The 14,485-nt window shown below is 43.6% G+C and overlaps 2 protein-coding genes across 6 annotated transcripts in view; both read right to left on the bottom strand.

Moving 5' to 3' along the window:
• ZNF713 (zinc finger protein 713) overlaps positions 1-8,089 on the bottom strand; it is a 33,989-nt gene extending 25,900 nt beyond the window's left edge. Inside the window, exons 1-3 of one of the 5 annotated variants that reach the window (XM_034964141.2) lie at positions 7,645-8,089; positions 6,997-7,086; positions 1,450-1,705 (exon numbers count right to left, since the gene is read on the bottom strand). In XM_034964141.2, coding sequence (XP_034820032.1) covers positions 1,450-1,617 — 168 coding nt within the window. In that variant the 5' untranslated portion in view covers positions 1,618-1,705; positions 6,997-7,086; positions 7,645-8,089. The remainder of the gene's footprint in view (positions 1-1,449; positions 1,706-6,996; positions 7,087-7,644) is intronic. The other 4 variants (XM_034964142.2, XM_055115968.1, XM_055115969.1 and 1 more) reach the window with 4 other exon arrangements.
• A 374-nt stretch (positions 8,090-8,463) lies between these two features.
• LOC129398425 (uncharacterized) overlaps positions 8,464-14,485 on the bottom strand; it is a 33,218-nt gene continuing 27,196 nt past the window's right edge. Inside the window, exons 3-5 of the mRNA XM_063606239.1 lie at positions 13,272-13,326; positions 12,584-12,854; positions 8,464-11,462 (exon numbers count right to left, since the gene is read on the bottom strand). Of these exons, the coding sequence (XP_063462309.1) occupies positions 10,915-11,462; positions 12,584-12,854; positions 13,272-13,326 (874 nt within the window). The 3' untranslated portion in view covers positions 8,464-10,914. The remainder of the gene's footprint in view (positions 11,463-12,583; positions 12,855-13,271; positions 13,327-14,485) is intronic.

Raw genomic sequence — 14,485 nt, 5'->3', positions numbered from 1 at the left:
TTTAACATTTATAGTATGTGTATTTTTGTATGTTACTTTACTTCAATAAAAAGTGTAAAAAATTAAAAAAAATTAGCCAGGTGTGGTGGCACATGCCTGTAGTCCCAGCTACTCAGGAGGCTGGGGCAGGAGAATTGCTTGAACCCGGGAGGTGGAGGTTGCAGTGAGCCAAGATCGTGCCACTGCACTCTAGCCTAGGCAACAGAGCAAGACTTCATCTCAAAAACAAACAAACAAACAAACAAAAAAACTGGAGTGTTTACCAATTTATAATCCAGCTACACTACAATACAAATGCCACACCCATAAATCTCTTTGAGATCAGCCATTCTCTCCTTTGGGTTCCCTGTGAGACTGCAGTGGCACGTCACCTTAACCATTCTTAGAAACCTTGCGTTTAAGAGAGGACAGGTCCTCTGAGGCATTGCCCTGGATCCTTCTGAAGTTGTTACACAGCATATTATAGTCCACCCTGGGTTAGATCTTTGGTGTGAATCCTTTTCTGAATTTGGTTATCATTTGCTGCTTGGACAGATGTGAATGAGAAAGTTTTCTTTTCAAACTCAGGAATTCATTGTTCACTTATATTTAACAGTTCTTCAGTTAGTTTATCTTTTTCCCTCACATTTTACTTTAGGCAGCCAGAAACTGCCAGTTGGCACTTTCAATCTTCTACTTGAGAATCTCTTTAGTAGATCGTTGAGTTCATTAAGTATATTCTCTATTTTCCTTTTTTTTTTTTTTCTTTCTTTTGAGGCAGAATTTCTCTCTGTCACCCAGGCTGGAGTGCAGTGGTGCAATCTGGGCTCACTGCAACCTCCGCCTCCCGGGTTCAGGCGATTCTCCTGTCTCAGCCTCTTGAGTACCTGGGATTACGGGCGCAAACCACCATGCCCTGGCTAATTTTTGTATTTTTAGTAGAGACGAGGTTTCACCGTGTTGGCCAGGCTAGTCTCAAACTCCTGACCTCGAGTGAGGCCTTGGCCTCCCGAAGTGCTGGGATTACAGGTGTTAGCCACCATGCCTGGCCTCTATTTTCCTTGTTACTGAAGGTAACAATGTTATCCAACATTTCTTCTTCGAGGGTCCTCTATCCTCCAGCTTCTAATAACATTCTCCTTACTATCCTTTGAGTTTTGACAAAGGCCCTTTAGTTTTCCATTAACTCGCCTTAAGGCCCTTTATTATTTCACTCGTTTTCTATCTCATCCCCAGTGCTCAGTTCCAAAGTGAGTGCCCTGTGGTTTAGGTTTCTGTTTTTGCAACACTCCACTTTCAGGTACTAAAATCCCTAACAATTATCTTGCTGCATAACAAACCATCCCAAAACTTGGGGGATTAAAATAGCAAGTATCATTTACTTTGCTCATAAATCTGCAATTTGGGCAGGACTAGGTGGGAAGGTTTGACTGGGGATTGGAGGATTCACTTTCAAGATGGCTTACTCACAAGGCTGGCAAATTGGTGCTGGCTTTCAGCTGGGAGCTCGGCTAGGGCTGTGGGCCTTGGCTCCTCTCCACATGGGCTTCTCCATGGGCTGTCTGGGTTTCCTCCTGACAAGGTGGTCAGGTTTAGAGTAAGCATCCCAACAGAATGAGGTAGAAGTCTTACTGCCATTTATGATCTGCCTTGAAAGTCACAAAGCTTTGCATCCTCCAGTCACAGCCTTGCCGAGATCCAATGGAGAGCACACAGATCTCCACATCTATAATGGGATGAGTGTCAAAGTCACTTGCAAAGAAAGCATTTGGGATGGGAGGTATTTTGGCCATTTTTCTGAAAATGCAATCTGTCACATTCACACCAGCAGTGTAAGAGTGTTTCCCCACAGCTTTGCCAACAGAATATGTTATACTTGTGGAAAATATCAAACTCATGGCAAATATCAAGCTTGGTGATAAAATATCCAGCTTTCTCTAGTTTTAATACAAATTTCCTCTTGTTTGCAGTACAGATGAACACTTTTCCTGTGTTTAAGATCCATTTGAACTTTATTTGCTGTGAACTGTCTTTTTAAAATTTTTTTTTTTTTTTTTTTTTGAGACAGGGTCTCACTCTGTCACCCAGGCTGGAGTGCAGTGGTGCAAACATGGCTTACTGCAATCTTCACCTTCTGGGCTCAAGTGATCCTCTGACCTCAGCCTACTGTGTAGCTGGGACTACAGGTGCACACCACCACTAGTCCCCCAGCTAATTTTTGTATTTTTGGTAGAGATGAAGTTTCACCATGTTGGTCACACTTGTCTCAAACTCCTGACCTCAAGTGATCAGCCCGCCTCAGCCTCCCAAAGTGCTGGGATTACATGCATGAGCCACTGTCCCTGGCCTTTTGTACCTTTTTCTGTTGGACTCCTAATCTCTTGCTGATTTAGAGAAGTATTTTATATATTAGAAAGATGAGACCACTGTAATTCGAGTGACAAAATATTTTTTTCAACTTGACATGTCTTTTTACTTTGCTTATAGTTTGTTGTTTTTTTTTTCCATGCAGATGCTTTTGGTGGTTTTTTTTTTTTTTTGAGGCAGTCTTGCTCTGTCGCCCAGGCTGGAGTGCAGTGGCGCAATCTCGGCTCACTGCAAGCTCCGCCTCCCGGGTTCACGCCATTCTCCTGCCTCAGCCTCCCAAGAAGCTGGGACTACAGGCGCCCGCCACTATGCCTGGCTAATTTTTTATATTTTTAGTAGAGACGGGGTTTCACCGTGTTAGCCAGGATGGTCTCAATCTCCTGACCTCGTGATCTGCCCGCCTAGGCCTCCCAAAGTGCTGGGATTACAGGTGTGAGCCACTGCGCCCGGCCGCTTTTGGTGTTTTTAATGAGTTGAACCCATCAATCACTGTGATTAGAAAGTTTTTCTTTGGTGAAAGTTATAAAGGAATTCTCCCATTTTTTTCTTGCATAACTTTTTGTGGTTTCATTTTTCATATTTAAATATTTGATCCATTTGAAGACTATTCTGATGTAAAGTATGAGGTACAGATCCAACTTTATCTTTTTCCAGATGGTTTCCCAGAAATCCCAACATCAATTATTGAACAAAGCAGCTTTTTATCACTGGTTTGAGATGTTACCTTTATCATATGCTAAATTCCCCATGTGTTTAATGAATGGTTATTCAGTGCTTCCTATATATATGCCAGGCATGGTGCTTGGGATGTACCAGTGAATAAAAGAGACAAAAACTCCCTGCCTTTATGAAGCTTATATTCTAGAAAAGAAAGTAGACAACAAACAGCATAACTGGGTAAATTATATAGTATGTCAGAAGATAAAAGTAAAGTAGTGTAAGGGTTCAAGAATATGGGTGTGGGGCAGTTACAAATTTAAATAGCGTGGTCAGGAAAGATGGCACTGGAGAGGTGACATTTGAGAAAGAAGCTTGACAGGTTAACAGTGCAAAGGCCCCAGGGCCATGTTTAAGGAAGAAGAATGAGGCCAGGATGGCTAGAATGGAATAAGGGGAAGAAAAGTAAATGATGAAATTCGACAGGTAACAGGCCAGATTCTATAGGACTGTTTAGGCCATCTTAAGGACTTTGGGTTTTACTCTGAGTGAAATGGGAGCCATGCGCTTTGAGCAGAGGAATGACATGATCTGATTTACCATTACCAATAGTGCCATTTCCTGGGTTCCACTCTTTGAAGTCATCTTTTTTCTTCCTTTGCTTTTACCCCTTAGCTAATCTCTGCTGTTTCCAAAGGAAAGCACTCAAATCTCCCTCCTTTCCTCCAATGACTAGTTTTATGCTATTTTCTATCACTGAGAATGCTACAGTAGCTTAACTGGTTTTTCTCCTTTCAACCTCTGCCTCTCACAAATTCAGTGAGTATATAGCACCAGGATGATTTTTAATGTAGAAATGGATTACTTATTATGTTATCTTTCTGCTTAAATTCCCCCAAAGGCTTTCCACTGCACTCAGAGTAAAAGTCAGACCTGTTTTCATGGCCACAGGCTTTGTGTATTTAAGACCTGCTCACTTCTCCAAGCTCACTTCAAGTCATTCTCTCCCTCCTTCCACACCAACCACAGTGGTCTTCTCTTAATTTCTCAAATATACCCGTGATTTTTGCAGATGATTTTTAGCACATGTCCAAAATGCTCTTTTCCACTTACTTTTCGTAGGTTCTACTTATCTTTTCTTTCTCATCTTAAATTTCACTTCCCCACAGTTTCTCCCTGATTCCCTAATGTGTATTCATAGCACCCTGTTTTCATTTTGTTTAAAAAACATCTCTTTTGCAATTTATTAGTATAGTTGCTAAATGTCTTTCAATAAGCTCCTTGGGTTTGGGGTCATGTCTATTTTTCTCAGTGATGTCTAGCTGATAAAAAGCATAATTTTTGTCACATATGAAATGACCAGTAGACCGTAAGAAGAAAAAAGGAAAAGAAAAAAATCTTGTCACATACTAGCTACTCAAAAAATATTTATTGAGTGAATGAATCATCTTCCTTCTAAACATAATAAATGGTTCCAGAAAATTAAAACTAACTCCTTGGGCTAGAATGTGGAAAAGCAGACATGCCGCTTAGTTCTAGATGTCTTTCTATTCCTGTCTTTGGGGAGTCTTACAGTTAATTAAGAATAAACCAAATGGGCCAGGTGCAGCGGCTCACGTCTATAATCCCAATACTTTGGGAGGCCGATGGGGGCGGACTAGCCTGGCCAACATGGTGAAACCCCGTCTCTACTAAAAATACAAAAATTAGCTGGGTGTGGTGGCGCATGCCTGTAGTCCCAGCTACTTGGGAGGCTGAGGCAGGAGAATCACTTGAACCCGGGAGGCGGAGGTTGCAGTGAGCCGAGACTGTGCCACTGCACTCCAGCCTGGGTGACACAGTAAGTCTCTGTCTCAAAAAAAATAAAATAAAATAAACCAAATGAATCTATCCCTTGAAACCCAAAGATCCCAAAGCACTAATATACACCAAATAAAAGCTCAGCTCTAGCTGACAGTCTCCTTATTGTCCCTGCTCTTGCTCAAGTTTTATTTCCTGTCTGCAATGGTCCCCCGTTTTCTCTAATCTCCAAACCCTACCTGCTGGTATCAGCACAAATTCAAACTCTGCCTTTTTCATGAAGTCTTCCCTCATCCCTAGTCTCAATCAGACTTTTCCCTTCTCCCAGCACCTGTTGTATTTGTTGTCTTTTGCATTCACAGCAGCATCCAACATTATGCATTTCTGAATATTAGTTGTGTGATGTGGATTTTAACAAGCCCCCCACGCTGCGTGTGGTGGCTCACACCTGCAATCCCAGCACTTCGGCAGGGAGAGGTGGGAGGATGGCTTGAGCCCAGGAGTTTGAGAACAGCTTGGGCAACATAGTGAAACCTTGTCTCTACAAAAAACAAAAAACAAACCAAAAAAATCCCCTTCAATGAGTTTATTGGCTACATAAGGATAATGATTATCACATATAATTGGAATGATAGAAATCCTATCTGAAGCAATTGAGACCCGTATCTGATGTGTTAAGCAAAAAAGATGGCTAAACTAGCGATCCATAAAAGAGATCTTAAATATTTTATTTTAATTTAAAATATATAAATGTGCATTCATTTTCTCATCTTTGGAAATAAAGCTAAGCCTCTTTTTTTTCTTTTTTTTGAGATGGAGTCTCGCTCTGTTGCCCAGGCTGGAGTGCAGTGGCACGATCTCGGCTTACTGCAACCTCTGCCTACCAGGTTCAAGTGGTTCTCCTGCCTTAGCCTCCCGAGTAGCTGGGACTACAGGAACCTGCCACCACGCCTGGCTAATTTTTGTATTTTTAGTAGAGACAGGGTTTCACCATATTAGTCAAGCTGGTCTTGGAACTCCTGACCTTGTGATCTGCCCGCCTCAGCCTCCCAAAGTGCTGGGATTACAGGCATGAGCCCCTGCACTCAGCCAGCTAAGCCTTTTCTATGAGTGATTTTAAAGAATGGGTGCTCATACCTATAATGCAACAGTTTCTGTTTCATGAAGCAGTTTCACAAGTCAGTTACACAAGCAACTGACACGTGGCAAATATTTGTGGAGGAATCCTGAGAGTTTTATGATTTTTCTTCAGTGAGGTAGTATTGCTAACACCTAATTTGATAGCAATTTTTAAAAAGTGACAGCATTTATCAACTCCTTCCAAAGCATTCGACTAGTTTTCATAGAAACAACTCTTGATGCATTCATACTCACCAGTTTACATAATACCGAATCAGATTATAGAATCATAACAGACTTAGGCCGGGCGTGGTGGCTCACACCTGTAATCCCAGCACTTTGGGAGGCTGAGGTGGGTGCATCACGAGGACAGAAGATTGAGACCATCCTGGCTAATTCAGTGAAAGCTCATCTCTACTAAAAATACAAAAAATTGGCCGGGCGTGGTGGTGGGCACCTGTAGTCTCAGCTACTCGGGAGGCTGAGGCAGGAGAATCACTTGAACCCAGGAGGCGGAGGTTGCAGTGAACCGAGATCGTGCCACTGCACTCCAGCCTGGGCAACAGAGCGAGACTTTGTCTCAAAAAAAAAAAAAAAAAAAAGGAATCAAAACAGATTTAAACAGGTTTTGGAAGAGATACAACAGATGCTTGGGAAACATTAATTTGTGATAGATGTTACCCTCAGGCATTCTTATTAATCCCATTAGCTCCAAGCAGTCCTAGCGGCCTGGGCATCAGTCACTGTGTTTACACAGAGAATGCAAGCATTGTTTAAATTTTAATGAGCTATTTAAGGACGATTAAAAGACAGTCCATTGTTTTGTTTTCTTCACAGCGTCTAGCACAGGCAGGAATCCACGAAATTGAGTCTGGTGAAAGTGCTGGAAGGAGGGAAGAGCTAGAAAGAGCTATATAGGTGAATGGAAAACATGCTGTGGAGAGTACATCATCTGTCACATGAATCTCCTGGGCTCTGGATTTTTGTGACTCAGCACTTCTGAGAAATGAAAAAGTAAAAGTGCCCACATTCTGAGAACACTGGCATTTCAGAGGAGAGGAAAACTGAACTTACCTGAGATCTCACCATCTGTGAGCCATCATTCATTTCTTTCTCCTCCATGTTCCCCTCCTGAGAAAAAAACAGCATTCTGAGAAGGCATAACTAGGAAAAAGAGAAGCATCTTGTTAATATATGACACGAAGGCTAAATTTAAATCCTGGAGATTCTGCTTTGTGTAGGTATGGCAGACAGTACTGAGAAGCCCTCTAAGACATAAGCCTAAAGGTTGTGACGTCTCTACTCCTCTATGACGTTCGGGAATTCAATGCAGAACTGTCTGTCTTCAGGGGTGCAACTCCCCTTGTTGCGGCATAGGGGAGCTCAGGGGCTTTCAGCCCTGGCTAAATACTGATGGCAATTTAAAAAGAAGCCAGTGTTCAGCCCCTACACTCAGAGATTTGGATTTAATTGATCTGGGGTGGGTCTGAGCAACAGCATTTTAAATTGTAAAGTCTCCAAGTGACTTTAAGTGTAGATGAGAACTACTGGGATGAGGCGATGGAGAGCACATGGGTGAGGGTCCATTCTTACTCTTTATCCCCACAAGGAATGAATTCACCCCAAAGTGAATACTCCAGAGATCTGCCTCTCCTCTCCCCTAAGGTGATCCTTCTAATATGCAAAGGAGATGTCACTATTCTCATTTTTCCAAGTGTTTACCTTCCTTTTTGAGTCTCTCGATTCAGTCTTCCACTGGGATTACACCTCTCTGCAGTTCTTATGTTGTAATGTTGCCAAAGCTCTGCTATCTTCTACATGAAAGTCAGGAGATGCACCAGGACCAGCAGCTTCAGGAGCTGGGGCTGCTCTTGAAAGTTGATGTCCAGTACCTTATGGGCAACAGCCACTCCCCTGGTACTAAAGGTGCCCCATCTCTGATTAGAGCCTCAGGAGCCAATGGATAGCCACAAGAATAATTTCTGCTTCCAGGGGCGGCCACTCTCAGAATCTTGCCTTGTTTATGCCGAGTTGAGATGTAGGGGCTCTTGAAGGTTGTTATTACCTTTTTTTTTCCTCCCTAAAAGCATCATTTCTTCATGTACAGACTTCACTATGGTATTCAAATCTGCATCCTGGCAAGGATCTTGTAAGATAGAATTTTAGGTTGAAGACCTGTAATGAGATGCACCAGGGTCAGCAGAAGAAATCCAGCAGTCTCAGCCACCTAGGGGCTTACAGAGTCTGTAAGGAGACATACAAACTATTCTTCACACAGACAGAGCACAGTAAGGTGTGGCATTCTTGAATCAAAAAGCACTTTTAGAATTTCTCAGATTCACACATTACAAAAGGCAGAGGTGTACATGTGTCAATAACAACAAATTCAGCCTCAGTCCTTTTCTTACCTTTTCCAGAACAGAGAACACATGCTCTCTGCCTCAAGAAACAGTGACTGTTTTCTTTAGAAAGATGGAAAAACACATGTTTCAACAACAGAGTAAGATTGTATTATTATTTGCTAATAATCATGAAGGAATATATCTTTTTCTGTTCACAAAGGTTGACCTGAGAAATCTATTTTAAAATGTGAGTGATGGAAATAAAGAAAGAAGCCATTCTGAGGAGCAATTTTTTAAAAGAGAAAACTGCAGTTCCAGTGAAATGGTCCTGTGAGATAAGGCAGCCATTCCAAGCATGGCAGGAATCTAACATTTCAAAACTCCTTCATTAACAGTCAGACCTTTCAGGAGTGATTTAAAAACACTTTAAGAAATAGGTTCTTCATTCCCTAAGCATAAGCTTGGAAGAAGCCCCACAGTCAGGAGAAGCAGACGGGTTTTTCCCCAAGATGGGCAACTAGAGATGGCAGAGCCAGTTGTCTGCAGAAAGAACCAAGGTTACAGGTGAGAATGACCGTGGCTGGAGGGGAAGGCTGAGGGAAGAGTGCTGGAACCTGCCACAGAACCCACGGGTAGAAGCTGGGGCGCAGTGGAGCCAGGCACGGTGGCTCATGCCTGTAATCCCAGCACTTTGGGAGGCCGAGGCAGGCAGATCACGTGAGGCCAAGAGTTTGAGACCAGCTAGGGCAACATGATGAGGCCCTGTCTCTACAAAAAATACAAAAATTAGCTGGGTGTGGTGGCTTGTGCCTGTAGTCCCAACTACTTGGGAGGCTGAGGTGGGAGGATCGCTTCAGCCTGGGAGGCAGAGGTTGCAGTGAGCCAAGATCACACCACTGCACTGAAGCCTGGGCGACAGAGTAAGACCCTGTCTTAAAAAACAAAAACAAAACCAAAAAACCCTCAACAAACCAGGCATCAAAGGAATATACCTCAAAATAATAAAAGCCATATATGACAAACCCACAGCCAACATCATATCGAATGGGGAAAAGTTGAAAGCATTCCCCTAAGAACTAGAACAAGACAAGGATGCACACTCTCACCACTACTATTCAACATAGTACCAGAAGTCCTGGCCACAGCAATCAGGCAAGAGAAAGAAATAAAGGATATTCACACTGGAAAACAGTAAGTCAAATGATCTCTGTTTGCTGATGACATGATCTTATACCTAGAAAACCCCAAAGATTTGATAAATGACTTCAGTAAAAGTTTCAAGATACGAATTAGTGTACAGTGGCTCATGCCTATAATCCCAGCATTTTGGGAGGCTGAGGTGGGAGGATAGCTTGAGCCTGAGAGTTCAAGACCAGCTTGGGTAACATGATGACACCCTGTCTCTGCTTAAAAAAATACACATATATATACACATACACACACACATAAACGTATATATACACACACACATATATATACACACATACATATATTCAAAAATAAGAAAAAAATTAATATAAAAGAGTCAGTAATATTTCAATATACTTTTAACGTTCAAGCTGAGAACCAAACCAAGGCAAATCCCATTTACAATAGCATTCCCATTTACAAACGGCAATCTCATTTACAATAGCCACACAAAATTACCTAGGAATACATTTAACCAAAGATGTGAAAGATCTCTATAAGGAGAATTATAAAACACTGATGAAAGAAATGGCAGATGACACAAACAAATGAAAAAACATCCTATGCTCATGGATTTGAAGAATCAATATCATTAAAATGGCCATACTGTTCAAAGCAATCTACAGATTCAGCACAATTCCTATCAAATTACCAATGTCATTTTTCACAGAATTAGAAACAACAATCCTAAAATTCCTAGGGAACCAAAAAAGAGCCTGAATAATCAAAGCAATCCTAAGCAAAAAGAACAAAGCTGGAGGCATCACATTATGTGACTTCAAATTATACTAAAAGGCTACAGGAAACAAAGTAGCATGGTACTGGTACAAAAACAGACACATAGATCAATGGAACAGAATAGCTAATCCATAAGTAAAGCCACTTACCTACAATCAACTGGTCTTTGACGAAGTTAACAAAAATATACATGGGGAAAGGACATCCTATTCAATAAATGGTGAAGGAAAACTTGGATAGCCAACATGTAGAAGAATGATACCGGACCCCTATCTTTTTTTTTTTTTTTTTGACGGAGTCTGTTATGCCTAGACCGTTAGTTCCTTAAAGAAGACTACTAGAGTCCAGAGTCAAAGCCAAGCGGCAAGGATCTTTACTACAAGTTCGAACCTGGTCCTTCCATTCCACAGCATACAAGAGGGCCCTGAACAATGCGAGTGTTTGCTTTTTATAGCCTGAAAGTTACAGGGGAACAAAGGAATTCTTTTGGTTCTTGCTCTTTCAGTAAAACTTTGAACGGCTGTCTCCTTATCGGAGACTTTCCTGGTGGTGTTTGTACTGGGCTCAGGAAGTTTGAGAGATATATGGCGATATGTGGTGGGATGGGAGGATGGGATGTGTTTGTACTGGGCTTGTTTGTTTTGAGCCCGGGGCTGAGGAATGTGCCTGGCTCTTTTCATTCCCCCCCTTTCTTTTCAGGTATTTTTAGAGCCAATCTTGGGTCTTATAAGTCTGATTCTGTTTCAGCGTTTATAGGTTGGTATTGGGCTCTGAGGACTATGAGTTGTACAGTGTCAAACTTTTCTTTAACGAACCGCAAAATTCTGTTAACAACACAAGGTCCTACGGTAAGCAGAAATAGTAGACTCAGCAGGGGTCCAAGGAAGGGGGCTAACAGAGAAAACATAGATGAGTTCCACCATTGGTCTGCAGCTGAAGCAAACTGCCGTGTTCTTACTTCTGTGCTTAACTTGCGTAACTGTTGGACCTGGTCTTCCACAAGCCCTGATTCATTTATGTAGAAACAACAGTCTTCTTTTAGAAACATACACGTACTTCCTTTTTCAGCAGTGAGTAGGTCTAAGGCCCTCCGGTTCTGCAAGGTTACCTGTGCTAGGGACGTGAGCTGCCGCTGGAGGGAGGCAAGGGACTCAGCTGACTCCTCTATAGCAACGGCAAATTGTTGGTACAGCTTGTTACTTTCTATGAGGGTGTGACCTAGGGCTCCCCCAGCCAGTCCGGCCGCCATGAAGGATGCGGTGAGGGAGATTCCTGCAATGAGGGGGAGAAATATGGCTCGTGCAGGTCTCGGTCTAGGGTCTGGGTGAATAACAGCACTAGTCTAGTTACCGGTATACTTTAGGAACTCGCCGGCAGTAAGTAGAGTTAACCGGGGAACTAATGTGACAGGAAGACACAGTAGGTTGGTAACAGAGGGGCTTGATAGGTTTTTAGATAATGTTCCATTACACCAGAAGAATATGCCTGACGGAGCCTTTAAGGTGATATTAGGGGGCGTTGCAGTGATGCTGCAGAGGCTGGAATTAGTTCTTGAGAAACAGTAGGGAAACTTTTCTTGACTGGGGTTTAGGTATAGTGGCACGTTAGGGATAGGGGCATATGAGAGGTTTCGGTGGTTGTTAGCTTGGGCAGAGGTGGAGGATCTTTATGGCAGGGGGACAGCGGTTAGCGGTGGATGCCTTAGAGTGGCACACAGAAAGCAGCCAGACAGGCTGTGAAGTCCGGTAAGGTTAGCAAGTTCTAATCTTTCTTGCAATAATTTTAACCAGGAAAAAGGATGTAAATCTTGTGTCAGGCGGTTTTCTTGTCGCTGGATATTTCCATGGACCAGGGGCCGTACCTGCACTAGACCCTGCCACAGATAGAGGTGACTGCTAGGCCATGTGGAGGCGGAGGAGTAGTATATAGCCTTGTGTTGAGGCGTGGTCCAGCGGGAGTTCCAGGGGTCTCTAACTATCTATGTATATGAAAGGTCTCTATCTCGTCTGCGATGAAAGGGCCATCTGGGATCTATCTGTTCTTTTTCACCTCACCATTGGTATTTATGGATGTTACAATAGTTATAAGGGCAGCCGGCACTTTGGTGCCACTAATAGTGCTTACAATTGTATTTAGTCTGATCATACTCGAAGCATATTATTGGTGCCACTGGTTTGGCTACTGGGAAATCGGTAAAATTTAGTAAAATTGGGCTATTGCACTTTGAGGAGGGGCAATCTGCACTGGCCACTAATTTCTTGGGCTTATGAGGTTGCCTAGGGTGGGTTTGGTTTTCATAAAGCCAGAATCTCCAGACAAAAGGATTAGGAGCTGGCTTTATGTTTTCCTCAGCGGCCACTAGGGCGACTAATGTTAGAGTTAGACTACCTAACTGCATGTTTGCAGTGAGCTATGCTGCCGGCGCAGGGTGAGTTTTAAGGGGTTGTTCTTAGCTCTGTCCACAGTCCACGTGTCCGGTGCTTCAGCCGCCGCCGTGATTGGCCCTAGAAGGTCGGAGGTTGGGTCCACTGGCTTGACGTGGGTGTAGTGGATCCACGACGCAATGCCTTCTACCTTCAGGGCGGTGGGTGTGGTCAGGAGTACTTGGAGTGGTCCTTTCCACCTGGGCTCTAGGGTCTTTTGTCGGTGTTGCTTAACCAGGACCTAGTCTCCTGGCTGGTACGGATGGGGTGTCGGTGGGGGACTGGTCTCATATAGCTCTTTCAGCTTGGGCCAGATTTCTTGGTGAATTTTCTGTAAGGCTTGTAGAGAAAATAAGAATTCAGAGACATTTTCTGTTTCAGACTTAAGCAGATCATCTTTTAAGCTAGGAACTAGGGGTGGAGGTCTGCCATACATGATTTCGTAAGGGGTAAGGCCTAGTTTGTAAGGGGTATTACGGGCCTGGAACAGAGCATAGGGGAGAAGGACTACCTAATTAGCGCCAGTCTTTATAGTCAATTTAGTTAAGGTCTCTTTTAAGGTCCGATTCATCCTTTCTACCTGTCCTGAACTCTGGGGCCTGTAAGCGCAATGTAGTTTCTAATTTGCCTTAAGGATGGAAGCCAAATCCTGACTTACCTTAGCGACGAAAGCGGGCCTATTATCTGACCTTATCTGGACGGGGAAGCCATACCTGGGAAGGATATCTTCCAGAATTTTCTTTGCTACGACTTGAGCAGTTTCTTTTTTGGTTGGGAATGCTTCAGTCCACCTTGAAAAAGTATCTACAAAGACAAGTAAGTACCGGTACCTGTACTTTCCTGGCTTTATTTCAGTAAAATCTACTTCCTAGTAGATACCAGGCCTGGTTCCTCTGAGCCTTGTTCCTGTTGCAGCTTGAGATTGGGGGTATGCGTTGTTAAGCTGGCAGACTTTGCAACTTGTCACGATATTGCTGGCTGTCTCAGCTATATGTCTGATTTTGAGCTTGGAGCGTCTGATCAGGTCTATCATCCACCGGGCCTCCAGGTGGGTGGTTCAGTGGATGTGTTCTAACACCTGTTGTCCTAATTTTTCTGGTAGGATGGTTTGGTCATTAGTATCAGTCCACCACCCATTCTGGATTTGTTTCAGGGGAAGTTTGTCAATCCACTGGAGATCTTGTTCTGAATATTCAGGGAAATATGGCAAGTCCTGGGGGCCCGGGTCAGGGAGCTGGAGTGCAAGGAGTTGGCTGGGAGCCTTCGCCACATTCCTTGCAGTTTGGTCTGCCAGAAAGTTGCCTTGAGCAGTTGGAGTAGTTAGTTTCTGATGCCCTGGGCAATGTACAAAGGCTAATTTTTCTGGCCTCCATAGGGCTGTTAGCAGGGCTAGGATCTTTTGCTTGTTTTTTATCTTTTTTCCTTCAGCCGTCAGTAACCTTCGTTCCTTGTAAATGGCCTTACGTATATGCGCCGTTGCAAAAGCATATCGGCTGTCTGTATATACTGTCAGCTTTTTCCCCGCCTTTAAGGTAAGAGCTTGGGTGAGCGCTATCAGTTCGGCCTCCTGGGCCGATGTCCCCGGGGGCAGGGGTTCCGCCCAGATTACCTCAGTCTCTGAAGTTACTGCCGCTCCAGCGTACTTCTGGCCTTGATGCATGAAGCTGCTCTCATCAGTGAACTAGACGAGGTCGGCGTCAGGAAGTGGGCGGTCCTGCAGGTCTTCTCGAACTCCGTGCACCTGAGCTAGTATCTTGGTGCAGTCATGGAGTGGGGCGTCCAGGTCCGGGTTGGGCAGCAGCGAGGCAGGGTTTAAGGTCGTTGGGGGCAGGAAAATTATCCTGAGAGGATTTAGTAGTAGTCCTTTGTAGT

This window comes from Pan paniscus, chromosome 6 (genome assembly GCF_029289425.2).
Source record: "Pan paniscus chromosome 6, NHGRI_mPanPan1-v2.0_pri, whole genome shotgun sequence".
Classification (NCBI taxonomy): Eukaryota; Metazoa; Chordata; class Mammalia; order Primates; family Hominidae; genus Pan; species Pan paniscus.
Note: the sequence above shows the minus strand (reverse complement) of the source record. Positions and strands in the feature narration are given on the sequence as shown.